The sequence below is a fragment of the Psittacula echo genome, assembly GCF_963264785.1.
Source record: "Psittacula echo genome assembly, chromosome: 15".
Classification (NCBI taxonomy): domain Eukaryota; kingdom Metazoa; phylum Chordata; class Aves; order Psittaciformes; family Psittacidae; genus Psittacula; species Psittacula echo.
The window spans coordinates 8771547-8793149 of NC_137751.1; the positions used below are offsets into that span (position 1 = coordinate 8771547).

The 21603-nt window shown below is 44.6% G+C and overlaps 1 protein-coding gene across 2 annotated transcripts in view; it reads right to left on the reverse strand.

Annotated features, from left to right (window-relative positions):
• AUTS2 (activator of transcription and developmental regulator AUTS2) overlaps positions 1-21603 on the reverse strand; it is a gene marked incomplete at both ends in the record, with an annotated part of 731868 nt that overhangs the window by 23414 nt on the left and 686851 nt on the right. For both annotated transcript variants that reach the window (XM_080629908.1, XM_080629907.1), the window contains one exon: positions 518-986. In XM_080629908.1, coding sequence (XP_080486034.1) covers positions 518-986 — 469 coding nt within the window. The remainder of the gene's footprint in view (positions 1-517; positions 987-21603) is intronic.

The following is a 21603-nucleotide window of genomic DNA, read 5'->3' on the forward strand; positions in this document are numbered from 1 at the left end:
TGCTGGATCTGGGGAAAGACAACCTTGTGCTGGCAGCATTAACTTAGAGTAAGGGAGAGCTGAGGTCCCTTTTCACAGATCTCACGGGCTCCTACGAACCTGTGGCTTAGTCCCTCTGGTCAGCTTTGTCACCCCCCCAGTAAAAGCTGAGATTTATCTCACTGTGGCCATGTGAAGAGAAAAATACTGGAAACTGCAAAGTGTCAGCAGTGAGGAAAAAATTCAGCTTTAAAGTCACTGGGGTGAGACGGTCTGTGCCAGGCTGTCATCAGGCAAACAGCAGCTGTACCATACTTCTCACTCCAGGGCATGTCTGTAGTTGGAGAAATGGAAGTCTTCAAGGCCAATTTGGAGGGGCCTTTGAGCAACCTGGCCTAGTGGAAGGTGTCCCTGTCTGTGGCAGGGTGTTGGAACTGAATGATCTTAAGGTCCTTTCCAACCCAAACCGTTCTATGATTCTGCCATCACCACCAAGCAGCAAACCAGCATCAGCGCGCACACGGTTCTGTTCACCTACCTTAAGCTGTTGAGGCTTAAACTGCTGCTGTTATAGGCAGAGAGTGGCTGTGAGAGGCTCTGCGAGGCCGGATGCGGCTGCACTGGGGGCAGGTTGGGGTGCGCTGGCTGCACCGGTGACTGCGGCCGCGGCGGGTGCTGTGCTGGCGGCTGTGGCACTGGCGGGCGCGTGGCTTCCTCCGGCGCTGGTGGCTGCGGCACCGGCACTGGCGGGGCGGAAGCCTCCGGCCGCGGGGCCAGCGCAGGGCTAGGGCACGGTGCCTCGGGCTGTGGCTCCAACTGCGGCTGGGCCAGAGGCTGGCTCACCTGAGGACAAGGGTCTTTAGGCACCACAGGCTCAAGTATTGGGTCTTTGCTGCTGTCCTGGCTCTTCTCTTGGCTCCTTTCTAATCCTGATATTTTTGGGACTGCTGGGCCCCTAGCACCAGGGTCGTCATTTTCAGCTAGTGCACTGACTCCTAACTCTTTATCTGCAACAACAGAAGAGAGAGAAAACAGTTACATGGGCAACAAAAAGGCAAAACCAAACTAAGTGGTGGGCCAGAGGTGCACTCTGGGCAGCTCCATGTTGTTTTCATGAAGGACCGTGCCAACATGAAACCCAGTCAAATCCAAGCTCATTTCCAGCAGCATCCCTAACTCTCAAGTCCTTCTCCTAATACTTCTATTTTAACATAAGGAGGAAGTTTCTGGCTGTCTTCATTAATATATAAAAAAGCAAGCACCGTGCAGTGGTTCAAACTCTTGAGGCAGAACCTCCCCAAAATCCCCACCTCTGCCTGCAGGAAAATACCAGGAGGGTTGTGCTTTGCTTTGGTCTGTCTCTGTGGCACAATACACACCAGGTCCTCCACACTTGCCTCCTGGGTCTGCTCTCCTATGGATCCATTTCCCAACTATGCTCTACAACCACGCAAGAGCTTCATAGATTTTAAAGAAAAATTAGATTTGCGCAATAATTGCATGATTCCATGTTCCAAGGCCATTAACAGTGATGATGAATTCCCATAGGTAATAGCATAGCATAGGTAATATCATCTGTATGTGTATTTGGCAAAATCACTCCCTAAATGATCCCATAAACACCACTGAAATGATCTGTTGAATCATGGAAGCACAAAGCACAGCAGGGCAAGGGGCAGAGATGCACATGAAGCCAGGATTCACGTGTTTTCCACTTGGAGAGCTGCTCATTCTCTAGGAGCACCCCTTTATCCCTATTTACTATGATACATTTACTCCATTGCCTGGGCTGCCAAACGAACAGAAGAAAAAAGTCACTTCTGGAGTGCACAGTCTGTACCAGGCACAGAGGCTTCTCCATGAATTTGGATCAGAAGACTATGGGGGCAAAGTGGAATTCCAGAGGAATAAAAAGAATTAATCTGCTGTACACCCAAGGTCTCTCTCACTGCAATTAAACTGCAGGTTCTAAATAAAGGAAACTCTATTTGCATTAATTCTTTAGATCAATCCCGTCTGATCAAGCATTATTGAAAGTTCGCCAGAGTGTGATCACCACATGTGTTAAGGCAGGTCCCCAAGGAGGAAGGAAATGAGCAGCAGTGTGTTCAGGAATAGGTGGATCTGTGTCCCTACACCTTAAAGATGTAAAAGTTATGATATTCCTATTTCTTGTCTGTCAGAAAGGCAGCATAATGAAGCTTTGAGGGCTCAGCCTTGTCATCAGAAATCCCCCACAAGATGAACACAGTAGATAGGCTGAACAGCCCACAGAGGTGATACTTCCAAGCCTACGGGGACCACCCTGCGCTCTGTGCATTCATTACAGCTTTTCATTCGATGTTTTTCATGTCTCTCGTGTGTGTAACATTTATTCTGCACATGTCTCTGTGGGGAGTTTGCTCCTCACGCCATCGCTCCTCCTCCCCTGGAGAAAAGGGCTACGAATCCCAGTGTCTCCTGGGTGTTCTTCGCTGCTGCTGCATACATCTTCATTACACCTCCCCTTAAGTACTGTCCCTGCTAGTCCACAGCTTAGAAGATGCTGTGTTTAGTAGATAATGTTATTCCAAGTGTCAAACACTGAATGTGTGCAGCCTCTCCCTCTCTCTATCTGCACCTATGCTATACCCCAAACAGTGCCAGATGTCCAGAAGTCTCTAACCCCAGAACACCTGGTACATGCATACCCACATGGCTGATAATTATGATGCATGTATCAGAAAGAGTCCTTCATCCCACAGTATCTATTTAGGGAGGTGAAATCCCACATCAGTGATGAATGCTACCAATTACATGTTTCATAAGGAGGGCTCAACAACTTCATCAACACTGCTTCAAGGTCATACATACAAGATTACTCCTTTCCTACCAGTACGTCTTCGCACTTCGCATCTCTAAATGTTGACTGACAAGCTCAGTGTTAAAACTAAGGGATAAAAAACCTTCCACGTCACTATGACACAGAGAACCCAATTACACAGCTTTTTGAGTTTGGTGATCCATCAGGGGAATTCACCTCCAACCTCCAGCTGAAGAAGCAAGCAAGCAACTTTATTTGATGGCAGTCTTCATACTCTATTTTGGATCAAGTGCAATGAGTGCATCAGAACTCAGAAGAACAGTAACTGTGATGTAACTTTGTGCTGACAGAGGCTTCCCTTTATCCGCTGGGTTGATGCTGCACTCAGCAGCCGTCAGTCTTTTTACTGAAAAAGGAATAAAGCCATAATTTGATGCTGGCTAAGAACTGAGGAGAAACTTGGAGAGTGGCTTTGGACAAGGGCCTGCAGAGACAGGACGAGAGGGAATGGCTTTAACCTGACAGAGGGGAGACTGAGATGAGCTCTTAGGCACAAGTTCTTCCCTGTGAGGGTGCTGAGGCGCGGGCACAGGGTGCCCAGAGAAGCTGTGGCTGCCCCATCCCTGGCAGTGTTCAAGGCCAGGTTGGACACAGGGGCTTGGAGCAAGCTGCTCTAGTGGAAGGTGTCCCTGCCCGTGGTAAGGGGTTGGAGCTGGATGAGCTTTAATGTCCCTTCCAACCCAAACCAGCCTGGGATTCTATGGTATGTCTCATATCGACAGGATATGCAACTTCCATTATCCTCCTTTCCTGTCTTTGCCCCTTGATCTGTCTTAACCCCCAAATTCCTCTATTTTTCACTGAACACACACATCCTGGGGATCTCTCAAGATGCAGGACTCCCAGACACCTCCATGTAACCCAAGTGCAAACTCATTACAGGAGTCTTCAATATTTTGCAGCATTATCTTTGGGATAATGCTATGTAATTTAAAAACAGCATTGGTTTTAACACTGTAGCAAGTTCAACTCTCCTCTTGACAGTATTATCTCTGCCCAACTAAAATTTTCTGCAAACTTCTTAATACAAGATAAAAAATGAGAGCTTTCAAAAAATATAACCCTGATTTTCCCCATTTTTAACAGGATAAGTGAGCAGTTGGTGCCAACCATCACAACCTGCCCTTACTTCTCTGAAGTCAATGGAATGCAGAAAGTCCCCGCTGAGCACCGGCCCTGGGAGATACGCTTCAACCAGCATTTTACAAGGCTTGAAATAACTAATCAGATTTAAGACCCGATTGTACATTTCATATCGATTAGACATTGGTCAATGAAACTTCGGGATAAATAAAGGCAGATGACAGAAACCATTACTGAGAGGGATGGAGGAGGTTGTTGGGTTCACCAGCCAACACGTATCATAAAGGCCCCCAGAGCAATTCATCTGCTGTATTGGATACACATAATTTGCTGAAACAATTTTCCAGCCACCTTTCATCCCAATTTCCAAGGACGCCACCAAAGTATCTGATTATGCAAATCAAAACCACGCATTTCCAAGCATGGCCACTGTCATCTGCTGAGACCCATTATTCCACAGTAAGCAGGTATTAGTACAACTGACTAGCAAGACTTGTGACACACTTTGTACTTCCTCACAAAACAGAGAGGAAAGTCAGGGCAAAAGATTTTGCTCCCTCCTGTTAATAATGTTTATCTTCTGCCTTGAAATGGATTTAATTGGCAACAAGAAAGTTGCAGATCAATGAGAAGAAGCACTTAGTGGCATTGCACAAGATGCTGACAAGTCTTCAGGCACTGAGCTGCTTCTGGCCTTTGATTTGAGGATGCAGACTCCTCCAGTGAGTCCTCCACATGAAACAATTCATTTCATCTAGCTGTTAAACAGAACATACGCCACAAATGTGACTCCTGTATCCTGTACACTGTGAGTATAACACTGAAAGCACTTTATGTTTGAGTTTTATAATAAAGCACCTCTTTAGCTAGTAAAAAAGAATGGGATATACCTTCCTCGAGGAAAGTGAAGCACAGAACATCCAAAACCACCTTTCTTTCATAAATGATTTCATTTTACTTAATAGAAAAGAGACACATGCAACTGTAACATCCTTACAGATCCTAGGAGAAAGGAACACCATGATAGCTCCATCCTGTTTCAATGCACACACATACACAGCCAAAGGTTTATTTCCAGTAGGGAAAATCTCTTGGCTTCCTAATCTTTCCAGTTTGGATGCAAGAAATTACATCCTTAACCGTACCATTAACTATTTGATAGCCAGCTATGAGCACTGGAGGGCTTATCCAGGTGGACTTTTCTCAAACAGGCTGGCAAACTTCCTACGTGGGAAGCAAATGAGACAAAGTCATTGGGGAATAGTCTTTAATAATAAAGGGTTTGAGCACAAGGAGTTTTAGACTCCTGCTTCAATTTCATGTTCTAATTCCAGAAATACAGGTCTTGTAATCACAGTATCTGTAAAGCACACCTAGTGTCAAAGAAACATAGACAAGGCCTTATTAAACCAGGCTGGAGGTCCCTGCTTCCCACCAATGACTGCAGCAAGCACAAAGGTTTTCCATACCAGGTGTAGAAGCCTTGCCAGCAAATGTAAAGCAGCCTGTCTAACCCACGGGATCTGATGCCAATCTCAAAGGCTGGCTTATATCAAAAGCCTGAGGTTTTCTTCCAAGGTTTTCTAGAACTGTGATAACAACCATGGGCTTGTTCTGCTCATAAATCTCAGGTCCTTCTGAGTATTCGCAAGTTCTTGCCCATAGCAGTAAATTTCTTAGCATGTCATAGGAAAATATTCCTCCCACAAGGTTTTCATTCTCATCTTTTAACTGCACTTGGTTCTTGCAAGTCTGTTAGAAGATGACTTCTCTGCAAACCATCAGGATCACCTAGTCCTTTAGAAAATTAAACTGCTTCCCCTTCTATGTCCTTTATAATGTTTTCAGCTCCTGACTTCCCACTCTTTCTTCCTATGAGACTTTTCTCACGTGCCTGATCACTTCTTGTTATTTTTCCTGCTATCCTGCCACACCTCTTGGGCTTCTGCAACACTTTCAGAAGCCCTGACAATACTGCCCAGTCCTCGGAAGCTGAACCCCCATTAATACCAAAGCATTTCATCCTCACCACAGTATTCCTCACTCACAAGACAGGCAGTTGTCCCCAGCCTGCAGCTGGAGCTGTGAGTGAAGCTCTGTGTTAAACCATCTCTAGTAACACTCAGCTTCTTGCCTTGACTTGTCCCAGCTAATTCAGAGCCTCACAAGGTCTGTAGGCACCTGCATGGTTTGGTATACTGTGCATTGCTCTGAGTCTGCCTGACTCTCCATCCCTATCCTCTCAGCCTGGTGAGGTTTCTCTGTGGTTTCTAACAGTTCTCTCCAGTTCCAGCTACCAAAGGCACCCTTAGATCATGTGTGACTGCTGCTTTTTGCCCCCACAACTCAGGACAGAGGACTCGAGATTTCAGCTGCTCTTAATCCAACACCATGTTGCAAACAGAGCATGACAAAAGTAACACAACTCTTTCTCTCCTTTCTTTAGCTGCACTTTGCTGATAACAGTTACAGAATCACAGAATCCCAGCCCGGTTTGGGTTGGAAGGGACCTTAAAGCTCATCCAGTTCCAATTCCCTGCTGTGGGCAGGGACACCATCCATAAGACCACTTCGGTTTGGCTTCAGAAAAGCATCTTCTCCTCTCCTCTTCTGGCTGCGACCCAAACGCCCTGTTACCCACCCAGTGGGCAGAGCAGAAGTGTGGTGGGAGCTGAATAACCTTAGCCCAAGGTTAACTCCATCACAGGGTGAGGGAAGTAAAATATATTGGGTTTATCCATCCACTACCCCTCCTTCCTGCTCTCGATTTCCCTTGGTCACAGAGCTGCAATATTCCCTCCAATGCTCATGACATCTGCTCATCTTGCTCTATGTGACAGCATTACCTGAATGAGCTTGAACAAAACCAGCTTTCAGAAGCAGCCTGAAAAGTATCACCCTATGAACACTAACCGAATTTAGCCTGACAGCTCAGTTTAATACATGAAGGACAAAAAAGATCTGTGATATGTTTATACAGCAAAGTAACACATTTATTCCCCTCGAGAGGTGTCATACCCATAACTCACCAGACACATACCACTGCTTCCATTGTGAGTTTGCTTTTTAGAGCCAAGAATTTCCTTTTCTGTTTTTAAAGGCACGATGTCAATATAAGCAGAGAGCTTAAACCTCCACTGCCTCTGTGCTAACATTGAGATGAAGCGCAGCACAACCATGACAATACCCACTTCAAATTACAACTATTTTAAGCCATTAGTCTCTCTCGGAAAACTTTGTGAGCAAACAAATCACAACTCCACCAACCAGTGTTGCTTCATAGTATTCTTATGCTTGGCACTATTTGCTCGTGTTTCCAACACTGCAGAGAAAAAGACGGATATTATCCAACCGTCTGCTCTAACATAGCATCACTTAAAAAGAATTCTTTTTGTCTGGGTCATATCAGTAAACGCAAAAATGAGATTTCAATGTTCCTGGTCAACAAAGGGTCTTACTGAATCTGTCTATTCTATTTAATCTATTAAATTATACATGTCCAGTAATGCACATCTCTTTTTAAATTGTCTGAATTCCTTGCATTGGTCTCAAACATATTCCATGAACTTGTTTTCTTTTAAAGGGGGGGTTGGAATGGCTGACTTATTGACTAGGTTTAAATATAGAGCTGTACCAGAACTGAAGATCTACCACTCCGTTTTGTGTTTGATTGCTTTGACAACACCACAGTTACTAGAAGCTTTTCTTTGCATGCAAAACATGATTCTGCATACCAAATCCTCTTGTGCGAGACAGAGGTAGAGGACTTAAAAGACTTTCTAGAAATTAAAAATAGAAAAGAGCATGAACTTGAGAAAAAGGCATGATAACGCCTCTTTAGCATGCGTCAGTTTTGTTCTTACATCATTCTATAGCATTTTATAAACAGGAATGTGATATTCTACTAAAGTCCATACGATAATTCAGAAATTGAAAAGCCTCTTGCTTTTTCTTACAGCCATTCACAAAGGAGCATCACCATCTCCTGCATAATGCAATGTAGGCCTTTTCATGTCCAAAGACCTCCTGATGTCTTCTCTACCTCAGTTAGAGACCCTATGGAATTAATCTCAAAGGTTTGCTTTGCTGTGACACCTCCTTTTCTTGATCATAGCTCTCCCAGCCTGCTCTTCACATCCATTGAACATTGACTACTTTGTCCCAATTAACCGAACTAAGTGGGCCCCAGTTCGACTGCAGCATGAAGCCAACTTGTGAACTACCAGCTCACTACTGAAGCACGTTGTGTCTTCAAGAAAGCTCTGACTGAAGTGTTTCTTCCCAGAGATGTGGATAATCTCTGCACTGCCCATACAGATCATGAAAAAGACACTCAATTGGTGTGAAAAGTCCTTCGCACATCAGAAGTACCAGTGCTCATCTTCACTAAATGCTCACTGATTGACCTGTCCCTAACGAAACCAGCAGAATAGCATGTTGGTGGTGTGTTCTTTATGGTAGAGCGACTGGGTGAGAAGCATCCACAAGAACCCATCCTAAAACACACCACCATGAACAAACATTGGGCCTTCAGCAGACATGAGCACCCCCAACTTAATGTTAGCTGAGACGTGGATTAAATTCTAACTAAATATCCTTGGTCCTAAAATAAATGGTGAGCAATGAAGACCAGATTAAAGCCAAATATGCCACACACACAGAGCATTAGAGAATAGTCTGTGTTGGAAGGGACCTTCAAAGCTCATCTAGTCCAACCCCCTGCAATGAGCAGGGACATCTTCAACTATACTAGGTTGCTCAGAACCACATCCAGCCTGGCCTTGAAGGTCTACACACTTCCTCTGTAACTGTGAAATGGTTTATTAGCTGGTAGGATGTAAAGAGTGACACAACAGTGTCCTACATGCAGAAAAGACCCCAACATTGGGGTGCATTGCAATCAGGTGCAACCCTGACTGCTGCAGGGTACGTGTGCAGTCCAAAACTCAGGGATTTTCTACACTACCTGAAATCCTTAGCCTGCCTGTGCTTCAGAATACCATCTGAAAAACGTCCCATGCTCCTAACTTTCTTTTTGATTCAGGTTGTGCCTCGCTGAGGCCAATTATTATCCAGCAACTGCTGCATTCAAAGATTCAAGCCTTGCACATAGACTTTGTGGTGTTACCTCCATGTTGCAAGGAACTGTAATTCTAAAGGGATTAAAAGTTTTACCAGCACAGCCATGTAGAGTAGAAAATGAATTGTTCACTCTTCTCATCTCTGTTTGGAAATTAGATTACAGGCTCCAAGTGAGCTGAAATACAGAATGAGGCAAATCTATGTGATTAGCTCACAGGTGGCCAGTGAGGCTTTTCTGTGCTTCAAAGTCTGGCAGATTCCCATTAGCTGCAATAATAAAAGGAATGTGTACTTATCCTTCGGCCCAAACCCTGCCCTGTGCCAACGGCTACCTGCTGTGCTAATCCTCACAACCAATATAATCATCCTCAATTGGGATTTCATAAGTTTGCTCAGCTGTCATTTGGGATATACAGGATGTGTGGCACAGAGCCGGGCTGCCAGCACGGCAAGCTCATCCCATGTGGGGTCCAGCCCCCTGTGGCACCATCAGTGGAGGGAAGGAATCACAGGGCTAACCCAGGACAGCCCCACGGTGTCAGCAGCTGGTTTCCCAGTACTAAAAGCAAAGACTCTTTCTATGCATAAACAGTTTATGCCATTAACCACAAGTGTTTCCTCTCAATAAACACAGTTCCACATTTAACGTCTGTCTCCAGAAGGCACCTGTGTGAATGTCAGGTCAGCAAAACACACCCCACAGGAGATGAGAAAGCAGACAACAGCTATCCCAGATGGGCATAGAGCTCACATGAGAGGTGTAACATCAATGGTCCATTTCAGATGGTATTTGCTTTCTGACTCACCCCGCTGCAGGTGCAGTGGGATGATGTGAACACGGGACTTACCCATGACCTGCACCCGAGGAAAGCTCTTCCAAGCCCCGTCAGCAAGAGGCTGGTTAACACAGTGAACACCTTGAGGGCTGCTCCCTCTAGCAAGCTGTTATCCCACCTGGTGGAACTGTGAGAATATCTTTATTTTATCTATAAACATCCGATAATCCCCTGAACCCTCCGAAGCTCTTTACCTTAACATTCTCTTGCATCAGGGAACTTTACAACTCAACGTTTCCTTTTGTTACATTTAAATGTGTTAGGTAGGGAAATGAGAAGCCATCTTCCATTCCAACATTACAAATTCTCCAGAACATTGCAAACAAACTTCATCAAACTTTTTTTACATCAAAACTTAAATGCTGAACAGATGGGAGCTCTGGACAGTGCTTGAGGGAACAGAGGCCACGTTTTGCTTTGCTCCCATGAACATCCTTCCACCTCTGCTGCTCATCACAAAGCAAACTCAAGATCCCACAAGCACAGAGAACATCACACCAGAGCTCCTGGCACATTAAGAGGCAGACATGACACTTGCAGTGTTATCTACAACAGGTACCAGTTTGGGATTCTATGAGCATGCCATTATTTCAACAGCTCTGCAAAGTTCCAGCAACAGCCCGTGCTCCAAACCCTTCCAGCAAGAACCAGCAACTTGCCCTCAGACAGCCTGAACTCTGCAGCTAGGGATTTCCATGTTATTGGAATAACTGGCTTGGAGATAACAAGGCAGAAAAGCCTTCTTCAATGGAGCCTGCAGTGGCTCGGCACTCTGCACAGCCAGCCTGGAATGCAGCATCTGAACATCTTCCACTTAGCATAGGTGAGACATTCAGAAAGGTTTTATTGCTCAACTTTCATTCTGACCTCAACAGCTGAACAATTCACATGTTATTGTATTTTCCCTGCTCTGTTCCTCCTCTCAAAGGCCTTTGATGAGGGAAAACATCCTTCTAAGGGCAGTGTTACAGCATGTGCTTAACTTGCAGCACGTACTTAAGCTCACTTAACCACGTCAGGGTCAAACTGGAAAGATGAGCTCAGGGGTTTGAAGAATTGTGGATGAAGGGGTTTGGTTTCTGTTCTGTGTCTGTTCCTGCTGGCAGCTTGACTCACTCAGGGCTATCTATGGTGTTTTGAGTCCCATCACTTTGCATGGTCATGCCCTGGCAGGACCACACCAACCCCAACTTCTGCAGCGTGTGTGTTTTCATAACACTGCGTTAGCAAACCAGCCTGAGGATGTTTCCATCTCAATACCAATAATTCAAAGCAAAATGTCTGAATCTTGGAAATTAACCAAACACTGAATAGTCTTTTACCAGAAGGAGCCGAGTTGGGTAATTACTGCTCGCTAAACAAATAGACATCATGGACAGATTTTTAACCAACTGGGATGTAAATATTTTTATTCTTGGGAATAATCTTACAGTCAAATCAGTTCTGCAAATACCCACAATAATCCCTATTCTTTTTTTTCCTCTCTTCTGCTATCTGCCTCAAGTAGAACATCCTGATCTCGTGGAAGGTGTCCCTGCCTGTGGCAAGGGGTTGGAACTGGATGAGCTTTAAGGCCCTTTTCCAACCCAAACCAGTCTGGGATTCTATGAAGTGCTCAGCAGTACAAAGCAAAGGCAGCTCCACACTTGCGATGTGGGTAACACGGTGCTCTTGTGGATTCAGGGGTCAACACAACTGACCTTCACGAAGCACTACAGCCTTTAAAACTTCCACATCACAGACTCTGACCCCAAGCTGCCTCCCAGTTGAGGCTTTCATTTAGATCTCTTGCTATAATTTAGCGAGGTGGCAAGATAGGTCCTGGCTGAGAGGCAGCAGGAAAACAGGACATTTCCATAACTGGTTTTGTGTCCAAGGAGCAGAGGCCCGGCCCCACAACCTGGCTGATGGGGATGGGCCTTATCCAAATGTGTTAAAATCCATGGGGCTGCAGATGGCAGTGTCGAACAGAAGGTTCAGTGCCTTACAAAGAAAATTGAGAATAGGCCCATCTGTGGCATGAAATATCCATCTTGGAGTGAGGGGAACCTTTTACAAATAACATTTATTTCAGTTTAAGAAAAATACTTTAAAATCAGGGGGAAAAAAAGCCAAACCCACTTGCAGTTGGATGGTATTTACAATCCTTCTCACAAAGGGAGGTGAAACTAAAGCCAAACGTTTACTGAGTGTTGGGAGACCAAATCAAGCACATACGATGTTTCAACAGCAGCCCAGCGAAATAATCAATAGCTTCCAATTCATGTTATCGACTTTTTCACATCCTTGCAGGCGTGAGGCTTCAAATGAAAGCATCAGAATCACCAAATGGTTCAATTTACTCTAGTTCAGATATTTTCCACTGACATTTTTTACGATGGTGTGTGTAAGCCTGTTTGAGAGAAGCGCTCCTGAAAGGCAGGACTTTAACTCCCCAAATTCCCTGTGTTGCTTCACTTTGGGATCCAGGGGTGCTTTATGCAAAGGGTAAGAGAAATATGGAATGTTCCTTTCTCTCTGTTCTGTCCTCTCTCCCTGTGCTTCCGTTTAAAGGGACTTCAGGAATAAACAAAACCACTTTCTGCTATTACCTCCGCTTAATCATGTCAGAATTACAAAAGCTTATACATCTATAAACTGAATTAGCATGGAAATAAAGCACAGTTCTGTGCCACACATGCTCCTTGCAGAGGGGGATCAGTTTACCTGACACCCCATCTTGTCTTTTTAAGAGCAGTTTCGATAATGTAATTCTGCACTAGGGAACAGTCACAATAACAAGTTGTTTGGACCATGGCAAACCAGCAAGAGCTCATTAAGCCTTACAGAATGTTTGCAGCTCTTCTGGCCCAGGCTTGATTCGTTATGACATAGGTAAACTCTTATTTCGCCAGGTTTAATAGGTAATAGATATGCCAAAGCACATATTTCTTACAAGGCTATGAGAAGCTTTTAGCAATAACCCTTAAAGATGTATTGGGCAAAACTGATCTTGCAACATCTCCAAATATATAGAGAAAATGATGTGAACTATGGAAAATCACCACTATTCAGGGACAGTGCACTGGACTAGAAGATTAAAGTTCTGCTCTGGCTCCTGCAGGATGCAGTTACGTCAGTGCTCGTCCCTGCTCTTTTCAGGGCGGGGGCTGCTGTAAAACAAGAATCAGCTCTTGCTTAAGGCCCCTCTGTATTCATTCCATAAGAATAATGCTGAGGATTAAAAGAAGGTCAAATTGAAGCCTGGCGGAATGCCAGTGCTCTTCACTGTGGTTCAACAGATGCATTTGAATAAATGAGTAAGGAAATGTAAGCTATAACCATTTATTCCCTTGCATTACTCCTTGTCCTGCACTGGGATCTTTGAAAAGCACCCACCTGGATTTGTTGACTTCTCAGTGAGGCTGACAGCCATGAGCATTTTATAATCACATCCTGAGCTCATTTGCTTAGTTTGCCATTAGGTCCTGATGATGATGACTAATTTATAATCATATAACCCTTGTATAATATGCAGAAGGCTGAACTACAATAATCTGCAGAGCAACACAGAAAACACACAGAGAATCAAGTGGGCCCATTAACATTTAGAAATAAGCTATTAAGAGCTCCACCGAACAGATCAACCCATTGTAAGATAGACATTTATCATGTATACATGCATGCGTGGATGCGCATACCTTTGCACAGGAACATACATACACAAATGTAGTAATTTGCCCCGTTCTGGTGCAAGTGAGGAGGATTTCCTTTGATTATTATCAAAGCAGGGCTGACAAATGTATTCAGAGGGAAGGAGGGAGCAGCACATGCAAATCATTCTGGAGGCAGGTAGGGCCCCACACTTGCTTCTCACACTCCCCTTCAGAAGGGATCCAAACCCCTCCTGCTCCCAAGAGGTGTGAAGTCTGCCATTTGTGCTGGAAGCTCTCCAGCACTCACTTCAAGCTTACTGTTTGTTTCTGACTAGAAGAGGAAGAAGACAGTTGAACATTTACCAACAGCCACCAGTTTTACTGGAAACTGTTGAAAACCTTTAAAAACTCATCCTCAGAAGGAACAAGGTGGTGCCACAATGAATTCATGAAGCATTTTCTCTTAACTACCCTTCTTCCCGTAAGGCTTAGAACTGAATTCTAGATACAGAGCAAGTTTACAGATATACATAAGGTATCACAGTATCACAGTATGTTAGAGATTGGAAGGGACCTCAAAAGATCATCTAGTCCAATCCCCCTGCCAGAGCAGGAACACCTAGATAAGGCTACACAGGAATGTGTCCAGGCGGGTTTTGAATGTCTCCAGAGAAGGAGACTCCACAACCTCCCTGGGCAGCCTGTTCCAGTGTTCTGTCACTGTTTTAGGAGACACACAACTCTGTGGCCCAGGAAACACGTACAGAAGGCGGTATTGGAGGAATACAGTGGCATTGCTCAGGACTTACATGCCCATTCAATGAGCCCGGTGTGAGGCAGGGGTAGAGACTTGCCCGCTCCTTTTCCACACATTATGTTCTTCCTTAATGAAGCACACAGTCCTGTGGAACAGACCTATAGCCACGTCACAGCTCCTGTGTGCACTCTAAATCCCTTGCTGCCTGGCAAAGTCCTGCAGACCCTGCTTTGCGAGCGCTGTCCTTCCAGCTCCAATACACCATCAACCTCCCCGCAGGGCTTCGTTCATCAGTGCCATCGGTGGCATAAACCTGCCAGCATGTAAAACTTAATGGCCTAATCCTCCTGCTTTCACAAAGACCAGATTAGCTTTAAGTTAAATACTCTTGTTCCTTAAATTTCCTCCTTGTCAGGATGCCAAGGGAAGCGCTTTATCTTACAAAAGAGCCTGAGGACATTCTGATGCCTCCACACGAAGACAGAAAGCAGTCCATAATGCCAAGATAAAGCTGAGGTATTAAACTAATCTCACAGACCTGGAAATGTATATGCAGCAGGGATTACTGTGTCTTGCTGCAGCTGCTAGAAGGGGTCATTAGCTGCAGTCGGGGTTCTTGCCATAAGCACCTCAGCATCCCCTGCTTTACGTACATAAAACTGAGGCATCAACTAGTTATAAACTTGTGCAAGTTACCAGCTGCAAAGAAATGGAATAAACTTGTGATTTAGACACAGAAGCCTAACCACTAATTCAGCCAGCTTGTCTACACTTGCTGTGTCAAGCATCCTTTGCTGCCATGGCTGGCCCAGCATGGCCCATGGCCATCAGGAGCCAGTTCTGCAGTGGGGATGTTGCACCAGGAGGGATGGAGCAGTTCAAACCATGATGCTCTTCCACGGATGGGAATGGCAATCAAATACACAAGCAAGCTCCAGTTTGATGCTTTGAGAGCTAAAGTCTCCTTTGCAAGGTGTGATACAGAAGAGTCTCTGAACTAGCAGTGCACAAAACTCAAGGAGAGCTGCCTACAGCTGAGCTTCCCACATCTCCATCAGGCTGATTGGATTAAAGCCAGTCATTTGACAGTAACACCAAATAGAAATCTTCCTTAACCTTGAAATAAAACTACAGAGCCTTTACTCCCAGGTAAAGCCCAGAGTACACAAGTACACTTAGGAAGCATCTAACGCTTCTTTACACCCTTCTCATCCAAAAAGTTCAAGTGGTAATGGCCATTTTACTCCAACATGAATAAACCCCAGTGCAGCACAAGCAGCTTGGCTCGGCACTCCTCACTTGTCCATATGGCTGGCAACACACTAGAAGTGACTTAATTCCTGTAATAACTTTCCATCCTTTGCACAGTCCTCCAGAGATCCATGCGGGGACAAATGAGATCTGCTGGAGGAGAGGAGGTCACTTGGCTCTCTGCAGAGTAAACCCTCTCTGTATCAGCTGAAGACAACTCAAAGGCAAGTTTGCAAAACCAGGTCAAGTATCAGCGAACTACATCAGTCAATAGTTTCTGTAATTTCATGGGTTTAAGATCAGCTAAAGAAGGAAAGGTACGTATTTACCCGCACATCGCTTTATAGCCTCTCCACCAGCTTACACACAAAGCATTTAGACACTTTAATTTCCACTCCAATATGAATACTCTACCCCCAAATGAAACCTATTAAAAATTAAATTCTTACATTAAGTTTAAAACGTGGCTCTTTTCTCCCCAGGTCCCATTAAATACTCTCCCTACACACAGTTTAGAAGACAGAAGAGATCCTAGAGAATATTTACAAAGAGAACAAACCCCCCTGAGGGTTTTTATGTTACTACAACATTAATCTATTTTAATCACACAACAGATTAAAACCAAACAACATTAAATGATTCTGCAAAGTACCGAGTGAAAGTCTGTCTTTGTTACACAAAAAGGAAACAAATAGAGTAAAAAAGAAAGCACTTGGAATGAAGGTGGTTTTGTTGTTCCACAGAGACAGAGCGCAGCAAAAGCAAGACTGGGCCGCAGAGCCACTGGTGGAAGGAAGATAAAAATCAACTGTTCACAAGGGTCTAATTTTACTTCCACATGTTCCTATAGCAGTGTCTGCACCGCAGATCTGGCTGGGCACACTAGGACGTGGGTCTGAACCACAGCATGCGGGTGAAGGGAAAGCGAAGCCCAACGCTGCCTCAAGCCTCTTCTCAAAGCAGGTGCTTGGACATCCCCAATGCTGCCACAGCAGTGATGCTCTCCTGGGTTCTGGATACACCTCAGTGCAAAAGAAGAGATGGATACTAAACTATCGCCCTCCCTCCTTTTCCATGTTTCTCCAGCCAGCCTCACCTGCCCTGGGCTCCACAGCCATGCTTCCCCACCTATTTCACACCAGTGGGCTCCCCATCATCTGGTGAGAACCTGACCAGCCCAAATGGATCACACATGCGCCCTGGGCACACACATAGGAAGGAGGTGTATTACTGCAGCTACTGCTTCTATCATTAACCTTAGTAACTCTGACGTTCTCGCTATCTCCTCTGTACCCAGTTCCAGTCCCTCCAGCCTTTCCTCATACCATGGCTGCTTCTCATGTGTAAGCATCTCCACTGGCCATCTACAAGCCCTTACTCCAGCTGTGTCTTCTGGGGATAGAGCCCAACGAAAACAACACGCTCCTCAAAGGCTGCCTCGACCAAGTGCTTTGAACAAAAGCAATGTTTTCTATTTCAGACTCCAAGATTTGATTCAGCCTTTAATTATTTACATCTTTCTGAATTGTCTCAGTGCACTGAACAAAAACACCTATTGAGCTGCCCACAGCTCATTTCACTGAATCATCCCAGTTAATTTAGAGGCCAGAGCCACTTCTGAATAGTCCATTCTTCCAGTAGCCCTCATCTTGCAATTGTTTAACACATAACCTCATCTGTTGTCGCTCACTCTGCTCAGCACCTTTGCTATCTCATTCTGGTGCTCAGTGTTGCCATTTCTCCTCTTGAATAACCCAAATAATTGCGCATTCATAACCCAGTTTGCCATCTCACTGCTCAACAGACTTCTAATGAAGACACTGCAGCACTGGGACATGTTTTGCTGCTGTCACGTATCTGATGCATACAGCACTGCAAAGACAAGTCTTTCCAACAGTTGCCAGCCCATGTTTTCCACCACAGTGTTAGAACCACCTTTGCCCAGAAGACACTGGAAAGGAACAGTTATATTTGAGCTTGAGATTATCCAAAGAAACCACAAAGTAAAAAAAAGTGCTCTTGTTCAAAGCCAAGTAACAGCAACATTTATTTAAATAAATGGATGCATTTCACACAGATGGCTAGTTAATACGGGGTGCTCCAGGCAGGGCTTTTATCTTAGCACTTACCAACTCGGCTGCCAATGCAAACCCAAACCTTCAAGGGAATGATTTGTGTGGTTACTCTGCTCCCAGCACTCCAGATTTAACAGGAGATACATTGCACAGGTTTGATATTAATGGTGGTAGCTGCAGTGAAGTTGTTTCTGGCAGTATTACTACTGGTCTGAAGGGGGAAAATGCAGGGGTTTAAGCACAGTAGTAGCTTCAAAATCTTTTACTGTGTTTATTCAATGGATGTAGTAACCCTGGCAGACTTTGATTACTTGATCTCAACATTCGTTCTTCCCCAAACAGCTGTCTGTAATAGATGATCCACATTTAACCATGGAGGTCAAACAAAAAGAATGGACAAACTCTGATCCCCTTGTTTTACTGCATGGGTCTCTCTTTCCAGGCTAAAAGCCAGTGAAGGGGGGCTGCTGACCTACTCCAAGGACAGAGCATGTGCTGCTGTCCTGCTACCCCACCAATATCAAGGGAAATTGACCTCCTTTCCTCTCCCTGACTGAAACACAGCTCAAGAAAACACTACTAATGCATGCCAGCATATCTACAGCACGCGAAGATGCCTGGAAATATTTTAGTGACAGAGATTTGAGCATTTTCAAGGTGTGACAGCTACCCTGTACTGTTCAGAGCCACATACTCCATCGCTTTCTGACAGAGTGACTGTTAGAAGGTGACAGCAGAGGGGACATACGCCAGCTCCTCTGTTGCTTCGGTTCAGACTGGCAGAAGGGTGAGAGGGGGCAGGGGACAACCATAATCCTTACAGTAGCCTCTGCCAGAGGCTCGGGCAGAAGCTGGAGCAGTGCTGGCAAACCCACAGTCACATTGCCACGAGTGCACCTTCACTCTGACAGCTGGCTGCATTTGGGACAAGGTAGGAAACGCCGCCAGGGAGCAGCAGTGTTAGTGGAAGCCGTGGTCAAAGTACAACTGCTGTTCCCACACAGTACCTGGCTGCCAGTGGTGAGGCAGCCCAGTATCTGACCAAGCTCTGAGAGAAGGAACAGCCTCTGCAAACCGGCTGTGGCCACAGCAGCAACACACACAGTCACAACCATGTGGGACGCAAAGGATGCTACCCAGGACACAGAGACTCGATTAATGGCAAATATGCACAAGGTATAGAGCTGTGCCTATGTGAGATGCTTCACTGCTTCCTCCAGCTTGACAAAACTTTGTAGCATTTCCAATTTCAAGTATATAAAACCACCACTCAATCCCTCCCTCCTATGAAACTGCTTAAAAAGCTGTGGCATGTATATTCAGGGTATTCTTTATTTGCATTTCATTTTTAGCCTCAAGAAAGGGAGTGCCTTGCACATAATGACAGTACTTCAGGATCTAAGATTTAAAAAAAGAAGAAAGATCATCATGAGACTCCTGATACAATCATGAAAGGCAGCAATGCTGCGTCTTATTAACCACTCCATGGTAATTCAGTTTCTTCTTAATAGTGGCAAGGGCCTCCCTAATAACAGACAAGAGTCTGTTGTTGAGCTTTGCTAATGATGTAGAAGATGCAACAGTGAAGAAGCTATGATGCTGATTTTTTCCAGAGCCACACACTCAGCTAGTAACATTACCCTCTGCATCTTTACAGGGTTTTGCAGTAAAATGTTGCTTTTCAAAATCACATGAAATAATATTTTGAATGAACTTTAAGCTGTTCAAGTAACCATAAACTCGTGAAAGAAAACAGTAACATACCTATGCTCCAGTGAATAGATGTTGCAAAAGTACTTCAGACATTGGTTGAGGGTAACCATTCTGTGGGTGAATCACTGCAGGTTTTTCCATTCAAGGTACACCTGCTTGAAACTACCAGGGGAAGCGAGACAGGTGCCACATCCACATCTGATACTGAACCAGACATCAGCTTTAGACGATGCCAGCGAACACTTAAGGACTTAAGGTTTCTGCATATCCAGGCTCCTGGCATGCCACCTTTGAAAAGTGACATTTGAAACACCCACTTACATCCACCACAGTGTGGGAACAGGGTCCCCATCACATCTCACTCTTTCACTGTGCAAGGGTTGTACATCTCCAAAGGTCCCCCAACATAACTGTGTGAATTAAATACTGACTCAAACGGGAAACTAACACTCTGAAATATCAGTATTGATTTGTTTCAATGGCACCAGTAACAACGGGCTTGAACCAAGTTAGACTTCAGTGAAAATGCCCAGCGTTCCCCAGTAATAACCATGATATGTTCCTCAATACCAGTAACAAATCAGTATCCCAGATAATGCTTTCATTTCAACATGTCTTTATACCATGGAGGGATCACATCTTGGCTGATACACAACCTCGTAACTGGAGCTCTTCTATTTCTTTACTATAAGAGGGCGTTTCGCCATCAGACTCTCTACAACTGGAGAAATCTGTATGTCTCTCTACTTCAAATCTCTGTTTTTCTCTACAAATCTTTTCTGGTTCCTCTGATCCTTGTCTACTCCACAGAACCTTTGCACAAAAGCAGTGATGGACACATCTGCCCTGGTGCATTTGTACATCCCGCAGCATGATGGGTCTTGGTTCACGGCTTAGGACTACTCCTAATGTGTATTACAGTCCTCACGGATATCAGAAAGCCTACTTGCATTCCACCCTGGCAGAAAGAGATGCAGTCTCAGGGCTCTCCACTGCTGCCTGGAAGGTTTAAGTGGTCACTCGCAGAGTTAAGCATCGCAGCAGAGAGGAAATATCTCCTCCTGCTTCACTAGGAAGCTGCTCTTTTCTTCACTTTACATTACTTGGTAAATTCATTCAAGTAGGGCAGATGCAGTTGAGCTACAATACATTCCTTGAAATAGGTTATTTCCTCCAACGCTATTATTCCCCCATCTCAATTTTCACACTGAATAGGCTACAGGAGCTGCTGTGGACTGAGGCTGTCAGTAAACAACCGCGTGCAACCTAAAGAGTTCTCCTCCTTTTCCTCCCATACAAAAAAACCCTTAAACCCACCACATCCTGCTCCAGCTTTGCTTACAGTGTCTTCTAGGACTTCCTGTATTCCCTGCGCGTGGTGGAAACTTTGTGGTGTCAACAAAAGGGTGAGATCTCAGCAGCTCACACAGGAAAAGAGTGGGAGGGAAAGTGTGAAGGAAGATTTTAATATTTCTAACCCCAGAATAACCCTGGATATCTGCTCCAGAGCTCCAGTTTTAGTTATCAGGAACAACAACAGAGCAGCTTGCTCAAGTAAGAGCTATTTAGAGAGGAGTATTTCACCCAGCTAAGTGTAATCATTTGTTATTACTTGATACACAAAAACAGAGCAAGGAAAAGCACAGGAAGAAAAATACACTTTGTCCACACGGGCTATTTCATTGAAATGAAATCTGTACGAGTTCTTCTGCAAGCTGGTGCAGGCCGGTACCACACCAGCCTGCACTCAGACATCATCGAGCCTGGGAGTCGGGGTTGGGCTGTACCACATAGAGCCTCCTCCTTGCTAAACAACCCATGATGTCCCCAATAAACCCCAAACATAAATTACTCTCACTAAATGAATCTTAAAAACAACATATATATATATATATATACACACTTTCTTCTAGATCTTAAATTCCAATGTAGTCAACTAAGTTACAACAACATACACACTTCCTATCATTCTCATTAATAAGACTAAAGTCACTGTAGAAATATAGCAGCAGTTAATCTTCCAGCTAAGAACAACACATAGATGACAGGATCTTGCCAGTAATCTTGAGATGAAGACTGCTAAGGCAAAAAATAACTCACAGTAGCTTGTTCTTGCTTTATGTTCTCATTCCTGGTTAATACTTTTAGCATCAAGAGATGCTCACTGATCCAGGGTCATGGTGCTTTTCCAAAATAATCCCCAGGAAGAAATAGTCTAAAAGGGTTATATTTAACACCGTATCACTTTCAGTCTAAAAAAGTGCATTCAGCTACTTAATCCCTTTCTGAAAGAGGTTGCATTGTGTTTGGTATTAAGCTACTTCTTCTG